This window comes from Larimichthys crocea, chromosome III (assembly GCF_000972845.2).
Source record: "Larimichthys crocea isolate SSNF chromosome III, L_crocea_2.0, whole genome shotgun sequence".
Classification (NCBI taxonomy): Eukaryota; Metazoa; Chordata; class Actinopteri; family Sciaenidae; genus Larimichthys; species Larimichthys crocea.
In genome coordinates this window covers 24,363,304-24,378,879 of record NC_040013.1, presented here as the reverse complement: position 1 = coordinate 24,378,879, position 15,576 = coordinate 24,363,304, and the positions used below count along the sequence as shown (strand labels likewise).

Genomic DNA, 15,576 nt, shown 5'->3' with positions numbered 1-15,576 from the left:
TATATAACATATTATATAATAAGATATAACTGTCTTGCATTCAGGCACACTTCATTCTTTTGGTCTTCTAATGGCATAACAATACACAATAGTTTTTATCTAAATCTATAGTGCGTGTCATTAATGTGCCATGCTTCCTTTTGACCTTATAAAATTTGTACTGTTCACGTAATGGACTTTAATTCTAAATAGATATATTGTTTTTTTTTTTAAAGTATCTCTCCAGCAGTCGACAAAAATAAACAATTATGTAGCAGTCTTTTTTCTGCTCCTGTTTTCATACACAGTCAGAGCCAGAAACACAATCATCAAATATACTTCTAGTATTCTCTAGTTTTCAGAAGAAATCTCAGTTTATTGGAATGAATCAGCCAAGGCATCAAGTGTTTGTGTGTTGCTATTAGACCAAAAGTATCACGCTGATCCTTTAGCTGTTTTATTGTCGATCAACTCCTGGAAGTTCGGTGAAGCAGCAGTGGTTTAGGGCCTCGTCCTTGGTCAGGGTTTATGGAAGAATGAAATATTCAGCATCCAGTGCTGCTCTGTGACCTGCTGCAGCACTACAAGAGAATTCACAAACATGCGAGCTGTAAACCTTACCTGCCCTCTTGTTCTCGTTCACTTCCTCTTTTCTTCCTCTGTCATTCTTTTCCCATGTTTTTTATTTATTTATTTTTTTTAAGCTCTGCTTGTTCTCTCCTCATCCTGCTTTGCTTTGTCTTCCTTAATCCTCCCGCCCTTTCTTTCTTACACAGTGAAACAGTGTGTGGAAGATTTATTTTCCATATTTAGTAAAACTTGTCAAATACCTGCATATGGGTTTGATGAGCTGTGTCCTTTTTTCTCTCTGTGTGGCCACGATACAGAATTTCATTAATGCAATGAAATGTCAATAAACACCTTTTTCTTTTTAAGTCCTCCAGATGAATGTTATAAATATAATTTAAGATCTGTACCCTTCCATCACAGTCCAAATGCTTCTTAAAAGCTTTGACATTATAATAACAATTACATTTGTCCCTCCTATCCCATTTTTTAACATTTCTTTTCCATTCGTCTTACGTTGGAAGTTTTATAACTCTTGCTTTTGTTCTCTACTGCCAGGCAATAATTTTCCTATGCGTGGTCTGAACCACTTCACGTACACGTCATCCATCTTGACACTTTAATGGCCTCAAAAGCATGAACATTATTTCTTGAGGATAACTAAAAGTACAATTGAAATCCTGATATTTTTCTTTAATTACTTTTGCCGAATGTTGAAATTTACAATACCCTTACGAGGCCTTACGTTCCCGGACCAGGGGGCCCTTTGAAACACACACAAATCCCATTATATAATTTGAAAAATTCATTATATTTCTACTGGAAAAATCAATTGTTGGGTTTTTTTTTAATCCCATTGTGTTGCGGATGAGCTTACTGGTCATTAGAGACTTTCCCTTAACCTAAAGGTCACAGCTTTCAACCACAGCCAATTACTGCCCATCAACAAATGGGTGTCAGCCTCTATCTTGTCACAGTGTATAACAGAGAAATGGAAAAATGAAATGCAAATGAAAATCTGAGGAGATTCAGTGACATGCAGACTGAAGCATTTTTATATACAAATGCTTATATATATAATTTTTTCTTTTTTCTTAAAATGATTCAACTTATATTTTGATTTTGCCATGTCTAGAGTATGTGACGTATTTTGGTTTTCTACTAACCAGCACTGATTGACGTCAGTCCAAAGACAGAAATAAACATCTGAATGAAATAAATGAATACTTATCAGCCTTTTGAGTTGGACTATACACCATGAAGTACTCCACAAAAAACCTCTCCTATTCAGTATCCACCTGTCTGTAGTCTTGAAATGTTTCTCCTCAACTTAGGTAATGTACTACTTTTGTGTCTTTCTTATATTTATCTCTAAAGCTCCACCATAAATGTTGTATCTAGCAAAATTGTTTTGGAACATACCGGGCAAATGGATCCACATTAGAAAAGTAGAACATGCTGCAGGAGTGGTTTGAAGGGAAACACAAACACAGATTTGTAACTACCATTACACTGTGTGTTCCCTGTTTGTTTGGTGTAGGGTTGTTGTTCAAACTGCAAGTTGTACTTTGGTATTTTGCATGCCCGTTTCCATGGACAGCTGGATTGAGAGATGGGTATTTGGTGAGGAGTGAGATGGTTATAATCTAGAATGGCAGCTGGACTCCAAATTATGCAAGCATAAATCATACCAGGCTTCAAGATATTCTTTTGTGTTCAAGCACATTTGATTATGAGCCAATCAGCGTCCTGTAGACACGTGTGCAGAAAACTGTTAAAAAAGCAAGTGGAGAAACAATTTGCGTGTCCACATGGTAAAGACTATGCGGAAGTACCGAACCCTGTTCGTGACAGCTGTGCTGAGGGCGGATTTCTGTTCAACTCACCCGTTGAAATTATATTAAGATTTAAATGCGTGCACAATTAACAGTGTGGCCGCTCTGATTGACAGTTGGGTGCCATTACAGGTGGCTTGTTTGAGCAGCCAGGTTGTCCTTCAGCCCGCCTCAGCTCCACCCTTAGATTAGGCGGCAGAGGCAGGACCTCCGTGATGACGGCAGCCAGAGCCAACCACATTCAGAGCTTCAGCACGGCTATACAGAACCGTATGGGTGACATTATGGATATAATGTTGATTCTTTATACTGTCAATGTTTGTGTCTCCCTTCTATGAATCTTAGCTTACTAGGAGTGTTTAATATTCACAAGATGGAGTTTTCCTCTGCGAAAAAAACATTTCTCAGTCTGTCCAAAAGATTTAAACTGGTGACCCTCTGATGTTCTCACAGATGCATGAAATTTGTTTTTGCACTCCAGGAGCACTTCTTGAGATTAGCATGGCGAACCAAGCATCTGTAAACTGTAGTGTACTCTCTCTAACACTACAGTTCAAGGTGTTCTCTCCAATAATTATCTGTGAGCGGGTTAGGGGGGGTGCTGGGGAAAAAGAAAGAAGCTTTGCCTAGACAGGAATGTCAAGGGAAATCACCTCACAAAGAGGTGAGGGAAGACAATACCTGCAGCGAGGGTCCACATGACACACACACACACACACAAGCATGAAGATGTGCCTTTGTAAAAAACTCAGCTGTTGTTGAATGCTAATGCCTTTTATTCTTTCTCTCTCCTTCCCCATTTTGTTCCAGATGTGACTCAGAGAACCGTTACCTTGGTAACCCTCTCAGAGGAACATGTTATTGTAAGTATACTGTCGCCTCTACACCTGAGTGTTCCTCTCCACCTTGGCCCTCGCACACACACGTTACCAGACCTGAAGTCTGTTCCTGCATACAATGTCCACCTGTGTCTCATGATTCATTCATGCATGCACCCGACGGTGGAGCCTACCCAGAATGCAGATGCTAACCCTGCTAGTGTGTCAGATTTAGGGGCTGTATTTACAGAGTATGACAAAAATGTTATATAGTTGGCCACGAACCGCCATGTTTCTATACTGTAGTAGCCCAGAATGGACCGCTAAACACAGGCTCTGGATAGGAAGTTTCATTCAGGGGTCACTGTAGTTTCAAAAGGTGAAATGAGTGGGTTTCAATTGGCAACTACACCTGCAGATACCACTACATCCTACACTAGTGAATGCCAACTAGCGGCCTGCGGGCCACATCCGGCCCACCAGAGCTTTGCATCTGGCCTCCAGAATGTTACTGGATTCAGGAGTAGCCTATAGTGAAGAGGACAAACTATGTTTCTACATTTTTCTTTAGGTGAAATGAAACAAACGCCCTCCAATCAAAAATGACGATAAACGTGCTGCTCTTTTATTGTTTCACGTGCAAAGCTTGCATTATAAGTGCAAGCTTTGCACATCAGCAAATCGACAAATAAAAGCGTCAGGCCGTCATTTATGAGAAATGATCAAAGAAAAGATTCAGAATTAAAGTAGCCTGTAATCCAACAAAGAAATATGAAAATCACAAGACTGAAATACTCACGTTTGGTTAATGGGGGAAGTGACATTTCCCCTCCGACACTATCTTTTTAACATTTTGCCTTATGCGCCTGCAGTCCTAGTTTATTTTTCACAGCTTCACAGGTGTATGCTGATCCGAACATGGTGAGCACATACATGGCCAGTGTCTTCACTGTGTCATACTTTTGAGGACAAGCCACCCAAAAGGCGCTCAAGCTTTCAGCACCACGGAGAGCAGCCTTCACGTCACCATCAGTTCACTGTGATTGGCCGCCTCGTCCAGCGGCATCACCTTCCCCACGTTAGCACTTCACAGCCTCATGAATATGAAGCCTAAAATATCGTTTTCGCCCCCTGGTGGCTCGCTACCGTACAGGTAATATGAGTCTGTTAACACTGACAAAGGCTTAAAAATAACATACATTTCAAAGGCACATTGATATATGAAATATAAATATATTACTTAGGATACAATATTAATTAAATCTCACGAGAGCGTCTGGCCCTGCTTTTTTAAAATGAATAGAACTAATGCTTAAATCAGTCAAACAGATAAACTGATATTAAACCTCTTGCTGTATGTTGGTAATACTTTATGGTCAATGGTAACGTCAAATAGAACATCTATAAAACTTTTTGCAGCATAGTGCATCTTTGTTCTGTTGATCCACACACTGTGCCCCAAACATGCATATTTGTGCCAAAATATTTCTTAAAAAAAACAACAACCTAGTTTTAGTACAGCTCAGGGCCTTCGAGGAGGGCGAGGCACCAAAGCAGCGTATTAAGCCTCATTTGGCAAAGCAGTGACTGCTTGCAACATGCTGGAATTACAGCATACAGATGGACACAACTGAGTGTACAACACAAATGTTGTACTCATTATGTTTGTCTATTATGTATCTAGAAAAGTGTATTGTATCCTGATTCTGTGCCTGTTAGCTTTTCTAGTTGAGTTGATGACTTACAGTAAATTGAGCATTTCATTCTCATCTGGACAGTTGATACAGCTTGACAGATCAGCTAGTGACACGTTGCCTCTGACTCAGCCTAAGTCACTGTCTAGAGGCAGAATAAAGGTAACAGGATACTTTACAGTAATCTATGGGGAAGCATAGACAAAGGGGTCATCCATCCTCAAAACAAAGTAGCTTTTTTAGAATTTTCCAAAACGACTCATGTACCATAATTTTCAGAGTATAAGCTGCTACTTTTTTCACACGCTTTGAACCCTGCGGCCTAAACAAAGGTGCGGCTAATTTATAGATTTTTTTATGGCCAACAGGAGGCACTGTCTAGCAGTAAACGCAAAAGTGAGACAGAGATTTGGGGAAAGATTTTGTGCCGAAGAAGACACTAGTTTTGATTTTGATTTTGAACTGTCATTCTGCGCATCATGCACACACCCTCATCATGGAAAACACACAAAGAAATGCATATGATGCAGCTTTTAAAGTTTGTTTTTTTTTGGCCTTTTTATGCCTTTATTGATAGTACAGCTGAAGGCAGACAGGAAGCAGGGGGCAGAGAGAGGGGGAGTGACACGCAGTAAATTAGCCGCCCGATGCGGGGTTCGAACCGGGGCCAGCTGCAGCGAGGACTATAGCCTCCACACACGGGGCGGCTGCTTAACCCACTACCCCACCGACCGCCCCACGATGCAGCTTTTAAGTTAAAGACAATCGATTTGGCCATCAAAGAAGGAAATAGAGTTACTGCACGTAATCTTGGCATCCCGTGTTGATGGCGTGTTGGTGCTGTACTGCCGATTTTCAGGCACAGTTTGAAAAAGCGTGTCTTAAATTAAAACTAAAACACTTTCTGTGTAAATACCTCATGTTACAACATGAAAACCTGTGGCTTATATTCAAGTCCAGCCAATATATGTACAAAATGCATTTTCTTTTAAAATTTTGCTGGTGCGGCTCATATTATGGTAACTACATGAAAACTTCAAACAATTTCTAATCTGAAACCTCTCATTATATTTTCAGTGTGTCCTGCTATGATGCTTTGGGCATCTGTTGCTCTTTGGGTCAAAATCATTTTTAAAATTGAGGTTCTAACGTTAAAAAATCTTCATTATTACATGATCATTAGTGTGCTTCTCTTAGTTTAGCTGTAGAGGACATTCAATTACAGTGTTTACACAGTGTGTTTACTGTGGTGGTAATATTCTTGCTATGGTGGTGCACCACTGCTAAATGAATACAGAGGAAACGCTGGTTTAAGTTAAGCTGAAGCAACTAAACCTCCTGATAAAGGTCAGGGGAAAAATGTGGTCCACCATCCACCGACCTCCTATTAGGTCCAACCGTTCTATAATATCATTCTGCCTTTGATTACGAGAGGAGACAATCGTTAAGGTTAAAAGTTCATTCTTGGAAACAATTTGCATGACCACGAAAGGTCGCCTGTCATTGCTTTAAAGCTGACAAGCAACCAGTGGCACTGATAAGGACAGGATCATTACTATCAAGTCTACCATAGAGGAATAATTGTTTCCAGGACATATGGAGGTTGGTAAATCCCGGGTTAGAATATGAGGATGACTTTACAGAAAGAATACCAACTTTGTGTCGCAGTTGGTTACAAAGATTTTCCTATTTTTCAAATGGACAAAGAGAGAGAGAAAGAGAGAGAACGTGTTTCTGCCCAGGACTTTGTTTTCCTGTTTCCAGATGTTAGCAGGGATCACATTGACTTAGCTCATTTGCAACAAATTGCTGGTTTTTCCTTATAAAGGGCAGACGAAGGAGGAATGCTGTAGTCAAAACAGATGTTTTGTGGCACACAAGCACATGCTCGCTCACTCTACATCTCTCTCATGCACACACACACACACTCTCATGCACACACAGCCTATAAATTGCCGTCATCAGGTTTAATATTATAACAGACTAGAATAAAGTCCTGTCAATGTCAATAGCCCTCTAGCTCGAGTGAGGCTATCATTGTTTCGATGATGATACAGCAATCAGAGGATTCATGCCACAGATTGCACTGGTCACCCCAAATATGCCTTTTGATCACGAAAACAACTTCTGTTCAAGAATATGATTGAAGATGGTCACATGGGTTCACCTTCACTGCCGCACAGCTTTTATCTAAAAATGCCATTCATGCTCCACAATCAGACATTTAGTTCAGAGAGTTCTGCTTAATAACAAGGTGCGGCAGTCAGTTAAAGATCATATTTGGTATTCCAATGATCTGTAACAATCAGTGGTCTGTAGCAATCAAACTTCCTGAAAAGGGAAAGAGAATATAGGCTTGTGATATCATGTAAAGTGAGTTTCATTTCCCTCTAGGGAAGTTTTTACTTCGCAGATCATAGTTGGCGTGGTTTTACTGTCAGCTGGATTCAGGACTGAGGTGTGAAAGCACTAGATGGCACCAATGCAATGCCCTTGCCCAGTATTGTAAAGGGCCTGAGGTAATTTAAAGCATATTGCCAGGCATAGAAGGTTTTAAGGGTCGTTAAAGGCTATAGGTGCACGGCTTCTCGATATCTCTATGGCTGCAGCTGATACGGTGTTTTCACAGATGTATTTGACGACATTATCTCCCGTCATCAGTGTGTTATCTTTTCTGCTGTCTATGAAACGGGGTTAACTTTGTTTGAATAAGAGCAAGCGCACTCAGAAAGCACACGCATGAACGCACACGCTGCCCTTTTTCTCACACGCACACACGCAAGAGCAAACGGTGTGTATGAATTACAGATTTAAAAGCCATCCGTTTCCTTGTAAGGAAAGCAGCCACAATCACAGCTGAGGTCAATATTAGTCTTAAATGTCATTGGAAGGTAAGTGCTGATAAAAACGAGCTTTATCTCTGTCTCTGTAAGAACACATGCATGTGTGTTGGAGATTCTGACAGATTTACAGCAGAAGGTTGAGAAATCTCCTCCACCTGTGGATTTCGTTTGATGTGAAGACATGGAGAAATGATATCAAACAGCTGACAACAGAGAGATTAGCTAGAATGTGAGGAGACAGTTTTACAAAGTGCATAAATGCAAAGAGAAATTCAGAGTTTAAATATCAGCTGTATGCTTTAGGGCTTATTCCTTCTATGTGTATGTTTTTAAGAACTTCAGGTCCTGTTGTGCCATTACAAAGACCCCCAGAAGAATCCGTCAGGGAACTGTAGAATTTGATGGATGCAACAACTTCAGTGGTTTCATTTCAAGTTGCAAGGCTGATTTGAAGTCAGGAATGCAGCCTTCTTTAGCCCAGATTTGATGGACATAGCTCATATATAAAATAAGTTACATGCTGGTCGCTCAGATCAGAGAAGAGAAGATGCTTGTTAGAGTTCATGCGTGGCTGCCTTTACACATTTGTCACTTGTGCTGGCGGGCATTCCTCCAAAGAGCTGCAAGATACAAGCTACTCCTCGCTTAGTTTTTAGGTTGAAACACTGCAGAGATTTGACTCTTCAGGCCTCTCCAAACTATTCAAATGAAACAAGGGAGTGTTACTTTTTTGGATTGCCTACAGTATCAGTTTGCAAGCAGTTCAACCTGCAACAAAGGGTCAAGAGCAGACATGGCTTCACTTTAAAAGGTCAAAAGCTGTAAAAAAAAGGAGGTTAATCACTACTATAAGGTCGGGAACGTGAGACCACACAGGTTCTACCTTCTAACCTGTGGGCCACTGAAGGGTACGCCTTAGTAAAGCAGTGAGTTTTAAAGGATGTGGCTGCTTGACCAACTACTTGGTCAGATTTAGGAAAAAAAATATTCAAGGTTATTTTACGCAAGTTACATTGTATGCCTCGTCCTTTTAAAGCAATAGCCTGAGATTAAACAGCCATAATTTGCATACATCATTTCTCTCTGTGGTGTAATATTTTACTACATATAGATAGAAAGAAAATAGATAATTGCCAAAAGGCTTGTCTGCGTCAGAGAGCAGCAGCCCCGACACTTCCAGAAAACCTGAAAGACCCTAACAGAGGTTAAGCACACACCTCAATCTCTTTAAAGGTGGATAGAACGCCATTATCAAAACCAAACAACTACTGAAGGTCGAACAGCTGAATATCATAACAAGTCTTGCCCCTTTGACATCTGCTCTGAATCAGACATGTTCAGTTGTCTACTCCCTCCTCGCTCTCTCTATGTTTTCGCTTTTCTTTCACCCATTTGTATAGAGGAGCTATTTCAAAGTTTTCTGTGCGCACACACATTGAGACACACACAAGCTCAGACTCTGTATTGTATGCGTGATGAATTGTGCTGTGAACTGCAGTGTGTTTTGGATTCAAACCTCAGTCTGACATTTCAGAGCGAGCGGTCACAGGCGATGGAGAAGCACTGTTATTACAGGTACATCTGATAAAACAGCATTTCAAGCAATTTCAATCTCTGGCGAGATTGATTTATTAAGATTGTGTGATTGTATCTTTTATTTTCATCAACAAATCCTGAAGAAGCAAAACCAAGAACAACTTTGTCTTATGCCAACAAATACTGTCAGGAAGTCCTCAGACCTAAAAAATAAAATAGGTTTGTCAATGGATGTTTGTAATCGTCTGTCTCAGGGTCTAGTTGACTTTAGACAACTAAAAGTACATATACCTGGTAGGAACAAGTTGTGGTTTGTGGTTAAAAGAAAACAACATTGACTATTAAGAGATGGAAACTCCAGTCTACAGTTATAAACCTGTCATCATACCATAAATCCTTTCCAAATGTTTCACTTGTTGAAAGCACTGAATAAATACCAAGATGTATTAGGTTGGCGTCTGTTTTGTAAGAGGTTTGCAGCAGTAAAACAACATCAAGTTTCTTCACACCATTGGTTGTCTATTAAGATAACATCAGTTAGTAATAAAGTGGGTGTTAAGAGTTTTTTCTGGTGAGGACATTCTTGGATATAGCCTAGAGTTCCTTGGGATAGATCTGCTGTTGGAAGTGAAGTCATAGAAGTAACAGAAGAGGAAAAAAATGCCAGCTTCTTTATTAACTTAATGCAATTAAATGAAAAAAATATAATGAATTCATGTCACATACAGAAAATGTTTTCATCAGACTGATTAATGTGTGTGTCCGGCTATGTCCGACAGTGTTCCTCATCTCACCCGGGGATAAAATGCAGAGAGAGAGAGCTGCTCTGGTTCAGTTAACGCTGTCATATTGAACCACCGGTCAATTAATGAAAAGCAACTTTGCTATTTAATGAGTTTGCCCCCAGTCAGGCTAGCATTTATGAGCAGGCATCAGCAGGACAACGCTTTAATGAACCACTGTCATATTATATCACAGTCAGCTACAAGGGACGTCTAATTAAGGACGGCCACCAAGTGTCCCACCACTTCCACTAGAAAAACCAACAGTCGGTCGAATTATCAGCTAACACCAGTCAGTCCACAGCCAGTGTCGCTTTCTGCCCTCAGGCGTGTTAGGAAAGCTTCGTCAGGCCCAACAACAGTGACTCCGACATTTACTGACAGCCTCACAATCGCAATTAAAACCACAATTAGTGACAGACAGCACGAAATGGGATTGAATAATGATGTCATGACCAAAATCTGGATGAAGAGAATCGAAGATTGTTGGTTTGTCAAATCCCCAAATTTCTATTATATTTCTTCTTACAGTGGTGAAATGAAGACAAAGACAAATAGGATATGAGAGAGTGAATGTTGGGGCCAATTCAGACCTCAAAGTAATTTCATGGCAGTGATCAGCACTCAACAACATTCTTGGCCTAAGGCCGTTCATTAGACCACGATCTGGCGTCAGACCAGGGTGCCTCAATATTTGCTGACAGGCAGTCTGTCTGGACCCTTATCCAGCGTGGAATAATTGGTCCTATCAGGCCAAAAAACTTTTTTTTTTCTTCTTTGCAATCCAATAGTTACCCTGACAGAGTATTAAATGACTGATTTTAGATCAGTTTGGGCATTAAGAGTCTGATATATGTTAATACAGTGTGTGATATTTTGGGATGAGCCACACACCAGACTAACGAGGATAATACGAACATAATTGCAATGCAGCATCAGTGATGACAGTATTATATGTGTTTTATTTGTGCATCACTAACTCAGAGGTTGTTAGTGTTAGATCTCTCAAACTTCAGTACCCAGTACCCACATCTAAATAAAACTCACTTGGCGTCTACTAAACAATCAGAGGTTGTGTGAGTTAATGTCAGATAGAACAAAGTTGTTGTTGTTGTTGTTAAAACATACCACACTAGCTGGGAACAGAACAATAAGAGGTAATTTGCAGAAATAAGATCCACAGTATCCAATTTATATAAGAACTTTGAGTGAACAATTTAAAGTGACAAGAAAATTTGACTTATTTGTTCTAAAACTTTAAATGTAGCACAAAAAACAATTGCTGTATTTGTGTACTTTATTCTTGAATGTGCACGTGTCACATACCGGTTCAATCAGAGCCACAATTGTAGCAAATGTCGATGGTTTCCCCTTGGGGCGGGGTAGTTGACACTTGACCCTTACTTCTTTTGGCTTTGGATGGGTAAGGAAAGGGTCAAATGAGGGGGTTGCAGTCAGCAACTACACCACTAGATGCCACTAAACTTACATTCTGGTTCTTTAAATATAGATGTAGAGAGGAATATCGAGTGTGCTGATCCATGGCCTGCTATACCTCTAGAAATGTATGGATTTTCAGGTGTATTCTGCTGAGAATTAGTAAACAGAGTCCAACACTTTGTGACTACCCATCTATCAGATCATTGTAAATCAGGGTCTCCTGACCTCATGCATATATTATCTCCAGGTTTCCTTAACCTCCGTTTAGGTGTGATAGTGAATCTGTCTTGTCCTTGTGTTTACTCCCCTGGTTCTAATCTGTTTCCTCAGCGAGGCGATGCTGTAATGTCTGGCCCGCGCTCCGTCAGGGAGGTGTTGCAAATGGGAAATAATAAGTTGTTAACAAGCATTAAATGAAACTTCAGCGAGCGATTCCTACAAACTGGCATTGCAGGTGAGTTCATGCTTGTTGTGGATTTCTATTCGAAGCAAACTGCTGGAGTATCAGATTGCGTTCCGGGTGAGGGCTTTCTCTTCTACCTTCTCATTTCCCATCATCAGTGTTTTGTTTCATATAAGCTGAATCAGCTTACATATTATGGTAATAAGATCACCCATCTGTGAACCTGAGAAATTGACATGGACTATTTCTATTTCAGTTCTTCTGGGGATTGTTAATACCTTTAGTGATAACTTGATACAATTCATCCAGAGTGAGAATTCACACGTGTACGCGTGTAATTGAAATTGCCTAAGTGATACTGCTGTCAGATTTCTCAGATGGGATTTGTAATTAGCCGAGATGAACTTTTAAACCTGGCTGACGCTTTTTGTTTCCAACCGCCTCGAAATCAAACATACAAAGGGACTGGTGTACGTTTTTCATGCTGTACTCTGAACTTGTAAAGAGCATCTGAACAATCGTGTACATACAGAATGCATTGAGGTAAATACCCAAACGTACTGTACACATACCCATGCAGATTTGCACACACACACAGTCCCCCATTACAGTACAAAAAACCCCAAATACTCTGAAGTAGACCCTTATGGGATAAACAACCGAGCAGCAGCAGTGCACGTCTGCCTGGAAGGGAGGGAGGACGAGAGAGATGCTAAGAAAAAATATTGTCTTTGATCTGATGATATCTGCTGTTCGGGCTAACTTGCCATGAAGGCTGAACAAAACAAGGGTGTTTGTCAAACATAATTTACTTTCGTCTTGGTGACGCCCCGGGATTATAAAGCATAAAAGCGAGGTGACGACTAAACATCTCTCTTTTCTCTCTCTCCGCAGTGTGTGACACAAAGTTTTTCTGCTCTTTAAGTTGAAAAAGCTCCTCCGGTGTCTATCCTGACTGCTGCCACTCAGCTTCAGACGGCAACAGATTACCTGTAACAGCACTGGATGTTCTTTTTCAGGGAACATTCATACCGTTTCTGACATGTCTGACTGTCTGCAAGTCCTCTGGTGCTGACTGTTGAACAACTCCTCTGTGGAGCTAGAAAGAGACAGAAAGTGGGGTAGTGATGCAACAATCGGATACAGTGGATCGTGATATTGTGAATACTCACCTTATGAAACATATTGGTCATCATTGCAGAGTTGAAGAGATGAAGCCAAGAAGAGTGTGTCAGCGTTTGAGTGTCTCCACTTGTTATTAAAAGGGCAGCTGTGTAGGATTTAGTGGCGGTATAATGTCCCGGTCTAGTTGCTGATTGCAACCTCCTCACCCCACCCTCTCCTGCATAGTGTGAAGGACAAACTATGGTGGCTGCAAAACAAGCAAAAGATGCTGAAGTTCAGTGTTTGGTTTGTCTACTGTAGAAACATGGCGGTGCAAAGTGAGCAGGGGTATCAATTTAATACTTCATAATGTTTGTTACTCTTAGTTCTTACTTTAGTTATCCGAGTAGTATCAGAAGAGAAACAGAGGGATTAGTAGATTCAGCCAAAATCCATTAAATCCAAGTTTTTATGCATCTGATTACCATGGATACACATGTTATGGTTGGTTCTATTGGTCTATAAAACACTTTGTCACTTGTTCTACCTGTCCTGATGAGGACATCACAATAACTCATGGGCCAAACTATGAAAACAGGATCCAGAGTGAAAGAACATGAACTTTTCTTTCAGCTGCCTGAATCAGTTTGAACCTGAGCTGCCCTTGGACGCAAAAATCACGCAACACCTGGATCACCCTGAAGGGTTAGCACTCAGGAGTCATGCTGATTAACTAAGAAAAAACATCCTCTCACCCCGTTACCCTCTCATGACCATGGTTATCCTCTCATTCCCTCCTTTCTCTCTTCTTCTTCTTCTCCTCCTCCTCGATGTCCCCCTCCTTCTCTTCCTCTACACCCCTCCCCCATCAGGCATGCAGACAAGGTGACCCCAAACGTGGCTCCTGCTGTCTGTCCAGATGTTGAATCACTGTGATTCCCTCTATACCTCGGCCATTGTATTGCTAACAAAGAGCCGCTTCCAGGAGCCGCTTTCAAAAACGATTAAATCACAGAGAGAACATGATAATTTAGACCCTTGCTGATGTTCTGTGGATCGAAACCACTCAAAGAAAATGTCATCCTCGTTGCGAGCGCCGGTGTTCATACTTTAGCATGTGATCAAATATGCTGCCCTTGTTTATTTTGTCACTGATTGAGATCTTTGAGCAAAAATCCACCACTGTAGCCTTATTCGCCTAATTGAATATCGACACATGCTCGGCATCTCCCATGTGTTTACTTTCATAAATCTGTCTGGGCTTGATGGTGTCGTCAATAAAAAACAGCCCGAATTGAGTTTGGCGTTCTTAAAAGGGAAAATGAATAAGATCAGAGGCAAAACAAACACACCAAAAACTGAAACAAACCCCAAAAAGAACATAATCACTGAGATCTCATCACGATAAACATTTAACTGGCTAAAGCTTTTCATTTAAATAGAGCAGCAATGTACCTCTGCTAATAGATTAAAACAATGATTTCTAAATCTCTTGTTTTGTCCATGGTTTTCTCTTTTTTCATCAGTCTTTCTCTCTTTATCTCTCCCTCTGTTGCCTAGACAACCTGTTGATCGATTACCAGTTTACCTTCAGCTTGCTTCAGGAAGATGACCGCCACTACACCGCCATCAACTTCATGGCTACACCTGAACAGGTAAACCACACAGATCTGATTGATAGATGAGTTTTAAAGTAAATGTGATCCAGCTCTCTTATAATTTAAAAATCAAACAACTGATTGTGTCTATTGTGTGTATTTGTGCATTAATTAGACGTTGGACTAAAGACTAAACTTAAAATCAGGACAGAGATGTTGTGATGGCCTGCAGCTGAAACTGAACAGGGAATTTTGTAGTTACTTGGTATGCAGCATAAACAATCTGATCACCAAGATGCCCCCAAAGATGGTCTCTAAATGTATCTGCTGTCGACAGTGAGAGACATCTAAATTCTTTTCAATTTTATCAGACCTGTTTTTCCTTCTCGGTGCCTAAAGGTTTGTTCAGATCCAGTTAAAAGTGGTATTTCGATGCAGAATCGATGGAACTATGAGGAAAGAGGCCAAAAGATTAGAATTCTCCCTATAGATGCCACAAGTTGAGGCATAGAAAAGTCTGCAGGAGTTTAAAATGTTTTTAGCAAAGCACTTCATGATCGTAGACAACTAAGTGCAAAAAGGTCAGAAGACCTGAAGGGAAATAAGTAAAACATCCATATATACTGAACATGAAGTGCAAACCACCCCAGCAGGCAATAAATAAACCAAGAAACGACTGCAACAAGAATCTGCTTCACGATGTGTCTGAATGCATCACAAGGCCTTCATCATTTGCTTTCCTGCAGTGTTTCACTTCCATCACAATCAGTTCACCTCGCGTGTCCTTTGTGTTTTTTGTGCAGGCCAACAAGAACCTTGACATGTCCATCAATGCCTCCAACAACTTCAACCTCAACATCACCTGGTCCTTAAGCTCAACAGGTAGAGGGCACGTTTTTTTCTTAAGATCTCTCTTTTATACATTTTCTATCAGTCTTTCTTTGTTTCACCGTCTGTTTGGAGTAGCCAGCATACAT

General features: G+C 40.6%; 1 protein-coding gene across 3 annotated transcripts in view; it reads left to right on the top strand.

The window, feature by feature from the left end:
• Positions 1-15,576, top strand: part of atrnl1a (attractin-like 1a) — a 241,016-nt gene that overhangs the window by 103,704 nt on the left and 121,736 nt on the right. For all 3 annotated transcript variants that reach the window (XM_019263833.2, XM_019263831.2, XM_027278322.1), the window contains 3 exons: positions 3,192-3,244; positions 14,562-14,656; positions 15,403-15,481. In XM_019263833.2, coding sequence (XP_019119378.1) covers positions 3,192-3,244; positions 14,562-14,656; positions 15,403-15,481 — 227 coding nt within the window. The remainder of the gene's footprint in view (positions 1-3,191; positions 3,245-14,561; positions 14,657-15,402; positions 15,482-15,576) is intronic.